We start from the raw sequence: 4378 nt of genomic DNA, 5'->3' as shown, positions 1-4378 counted from the left end.
ACACCCAGCAGAGTTGCAGGCTTCAAGTTTGACATCAGTCAGAGAAGGACATAGTGCCTCTGGCTTAAGAAGTGCACAACCCCTCATCTTTTAGAAAACAGACAGATAAACCTACACGCAGTGACCAGGAAAAGCTGATTTTTAAGTAAGACAACCAACCGCGATCTCTCTAGATGTTAAAGTTACTTCCTTAAGATGGAATAGCACTACCTGAAATCCGCATTCTTACAAGACCTCTTTTCCTAGAGACGGCATTTGGGAGGGAGGTTTTAGGAGGCAGAAAAGAAAGTATTTTCTTATTGCTTGGATGAGATCTCTTCCATCAGAACTTAGATGGGCCAGTGGTTTCAGGGCTAATCGTAGGGATTCCCACAGTTAGCGAGAGGAAGGAGGCACGCTTAAGAAGCTCAGAACTTCCAAAGAGCCTCTCGATGACTTCCCCATCGAAGGCCTTTCTAGGAACCCAGAGGGTGTAAAGGAAAGATTGATACACTCAGCCATGTAAAGATAAAAATACTTCTGCACAGCAAAGACACCTTGACCAAAACCAAACACCAATGATACACCTAGGGGTAAACTATTTGCGACTCATTTCAAAAACAAAGGGCTGATTTTCCTAATATGTAAAGAGTGCCACCAAACCAATAATAAAGGGACCGATAATCTAGTTTTTAAAAAGGGCGGGGGATGTGGACAGATCAAAGAGAAAGAAATACAAATGGTTTTTAAATGCATGGAAGGATTTTTTTCAACTTCGGTTATTATAAAGGAATGTCGCCGAAAGCTGTCATAGAACACCACTTCCCACCAATGGGTTCAGCCACATATACGGTGTACATACAAAGCATTCCCTTTAGCGTTGTTTGTGGTCACAAACGATGGAGCGAAAAAGCCCTAAATATCCGACAAGAAATGGACCACTCGAATAAATTATAATATATCCACCCCGTGGAATACTATGCAGCTGTTAAAAATGAAACAGCTGTTCGCACTCATAGGGAACATTCTCTGCAAGAATTCCTTACTAACCAAACCTGCTTGAGCCTGAGCTTGGGTGGTGGGAGTCGAGGCTGAGTGGAAGTTTGTATTACAAACCCAGACAGTGAAGGATATTATGTCATCTGAGTTTTTTCGGTTCCTGAGCTCCAGATAGCAAGTAATAAATAGTTCAGAGAGAATGACTTTTATGTCTATTTTTACATGGGAAATGCCCTCGCTTGGGATAAGAGCACCGCTTACGCCAGGTTAATTTAAGAGAACGCGATGTGCCCATTTTGCCTGTCGAGGGTGCTGTGGGTTGGACTGTGTCCGCCCCCACCCCATTCATGCTTCGTCGTCCTAACTCCCAGGACGTCAGAATGCGAGCTTATTTGGAAACAGGGTCACTGCACGTGTAATTGGTTACATTAAGACGAGGTCTTAATTTAAGACCCAAAGCCAGTATGACTGGAGTCCTAGGAGAGGGCAGATGTGGGCACAGACACACAGGGCACAGGGAGGACAGCACGAGAAGACGAAGGCAGTGATCAGGGCGATGCTCCTACAAGCCAGGGGCCGCCAGAGAGTGCCAGCAGCCCCGGAGGCTGGGAGAGGGGCCTGCGGTGAGCATGTCCCTGTGCCAGGCTCTGCGATAAGCGATTTCCATCGGATGCTCCTAGATACCCCTCTCACCAGTTCAGAAGGAACCACCCGGCCAGCACCTTGATCTCGGACTTCTAGTCCCCAGAATTGTGAGGAGATAAATTTCTGTCGTCCAGCGTGCGGCACTGTGCTACTGCAGCCCCAGCGAAGTGGGCCAGAACGGGAGGTGGGGAGCAGGCGGGAGGGCACCTCCACCTCACCACGTCATCCCTTCCGATTTGTTTTTGAAATGTGTATTGAAAAAAAAAAAGAGTTAAAGATACAGGCTGGAATGTTTACCTTTCCTCAAGGGTTGGGACAGTGTCACTTCTCTTTAGGGAAGGACCACTCTTTGGTTTTGGAAAAACGCCTGTGGACATTCGATCTGGCGGAAAACGGGCCTCAGCTGGTTTTACGGAGTAGAGAGGGAGAGGCACTAAGGCGAAGGGAAAGGCAGCGATGATTTTGCCAGATCAGGAAGGTTGAACTGGGTTTTTGCTGAGTTCAGAGGCATTCGGAACCTGGCCGAGCATGAGTGACAAGCCGGACTTGCAACGTGGCGGTAGGGAAGGGGTCAGAGAGAGAGACGACCGGCAGGCTCAGTCTCAGAGTGGAACCTGCGTTTGGTGTTCTTACTGTTTCAGTATCATGGGGTTCAATCCCGCAGCCTGGGGTGAGCGGAGCTTGGGAGAAGCCAGAGAGGGCCCGTGGCGTGTCTGAGATGGAGCATCGCGGAGATGAAGGGTCTGAGGTCCCAGGAAGTGAACCTGGGGTGGGCAGGCCAGGGTGGGCTGTCTGCAGGCAATCAGGGGCGGCCATGGAAAGTTCTGAGAACCCTTCCCCGTCGGCAGATTTCCCAACAAGCCAGGGCTTCCCGCGGTCATGAGGATTTGGGGCTCGGGGGCTGGAGAACAGGGATCATTCTGGTGCCACCAAGTCAAGATTCACCTTGGGCCGAGGCCTGCCCACCTTCCTGTCTTCCTCCCCTGGGCACCGTGTCTCTGGAGGACCGGGGTTCTGTCCGGGAGGTCAGTACCTTAGGATCCTGTAGTTTTCCCAGCTGTGTGCAGTGTGAGGTCCTGAGCTTTCGCTTAAACCGTACATCTCACCCACAGGGATGTCCAGGCTCAGAAAGAACTCGGAGGTGTCTGGGCCGAGGAACCCGGCCCCGCTCATGAGGAAGCGGCAGCGTTCGAGGCCCAGGGCGCTCCTGACTTTGCTGAACACGAGCGCCTTCGCTAACTGGTAGGTCACGGGGGTCTCGTATATCCTGTGAACAGTGCCAGGGAGGGCTCTGTGACCATGGGTCCCAGGCGGAGAAGGCTGAGCCCCTTACCCACCGCCCTCCCTGCCCGGCCCCGCTGCACCCTCCACCTACCCCAGCATCTTTTTTTTATTGATCTTTAAGCCAACAGCTCTTGCCCATGAAAACACCTTCTTCTTCAACTGTGAGTCTCTGGTGCCATTTTCCTTTATCCTCTCTTGCATCTTCTCCCAAATTCGGGGCACCCCCAAAAAGATGGTAGGCTTTACCTCCTGCAGAGTATCGACCAAGGTGCCCTGCATGGGACAGAGCCTTGTTAGCCACCCCTTCTACCTTCCAAGGCCCCGAGATGTTCATCTCTCCCAGCCACCCAGCTCAGCCCAGGAGAACCTTCTCCTGGCCAATTGAAACGGATGTAAGGTTCTCCCCCACAAAATCGATCTCTAGGTTTAATGCAATCCCAATCAAAATCCAGACAGGCTCGTTTACACAAACTGACGAGATGATCTTGCATTTTATATGGAAATACAGAGGGCCTAGAACAATCAAAGCGATTTTGGAAAAGAACGAAATAGGAAGAATTACTACCTGGTTTTGAAATTTATTATAAAGTAGGGTGATCAACCATCCTGGTTTGCCCAGAACCGAAGGAGTTCCTGGAATGCCGGATTTTCAGTTATAAAACTGGCAAAGTCTCAGGCAAACTGGGACAAAGTAGTCATCCTACCATAAACCAGAAAAACCAAGTCAGTGTGGTTTCGGCATAAGGACAGACGCATAGATCAACGGAATGGAATAGAAACCCAGAGATGGCTCTTAGCATTTGTGATCAACTGACATTCAATAAAAGTGCAAACTGACTGGCGAAAGGCTATCCACATCCAAAACACTAGAGGTTAAAGTAAGAGCTCGGCTTAGAGACTTCCTTCTCGCCAAACACAAAAAGAAACTCAAAACGAATCACAGACCTAAATGTAAGAGCTAAAACGAAAAGCCTTCTTGAAGAACACAGAAGAAATCTCCATGAGCTTGGGCAAAAATTTCTTACTTATGACACCAAAGGCATGAAAGAAAAAAAATAATAAGTTGTACTTTATCAGAATCAAAACAAAAAGACAAGCCTCAGAGCTGGGAGAAAGTGTTTGCAAATCATATACTTGATAAAGGATTTATATCCAGAATGAATAAAGAACCCTTAAAACGCCACAAGATACGCGACCACATTTTTAAATGGGCAAAAGATTTGAACAGACATTTTCCCAGAGAAGACACACGAATGGCCAATAAGCGAATGAAAACTTGCTCACGATGATTAGTCATTAGGGAAATGACAATTACAATGACTTCACATCCGCCAGGATGGCAAATGGTCACGACAATAATAATAATGAAACGATGATGTGTGAGTGACGGGGAGGAGAAATGAGAACTCTCATGCGCATCTGGTGGCAACGTGAAACGGTGCAGCCACTTTGGAAGACAGTCAGTGAATGT

At 48.4% G+C, this 4378-nt stretch overlaps 1 protein-coding gene across 1 annotated transcript in view; it reads right to left on the bottom strand.

The window, feature by feature from the left end:
• Window positions 1-4378, bottom strand: part of ACSBG2 (acyl-CoA synthetase bubblegum family member 2) — a 24647-nt gene that overhangs the window by 3737 nt on the left and 16532 nt on the right. Inside the window, exons 6-8 of the mRNA XM_023538600.1 lie at window positions 2999-3180; window positions 2657-2890; window positions 397-455 (exon numbers count right to left, since the gene is read on the bottom strand). Of these exons, the coding sequence (XP_023394368.1) occupies window positions 397-455; window positions 2657-2890; window positions 2999-3180 (475 nt within the window). The remainder of the gene's footprint in view (window positions 1-396; window positions 456-2656; window positions 2891-2998; window positions 3181-4378) is intronic.

Source organism: Pteropus vampyrus, unplaced genomic scaffold (assembly GCF_000151845.1).
Source record: "Pteropus vampyrus isolate Shadow unplaced genomic scaffold, Pvam_2.0 Scaffold226, whole genome shotgun sequence".
Lineage (NCBI taxonomy): Eukaryota > Metazoa > Chordata > Mammalia > Chiroptera > Pteropodidae > Pteropus > Pteropus vampyrus.
Note: the sequence above shows the minus strand (reverse complement) of the source record. Positions and strands in the feature narration are given on the sequence as shown.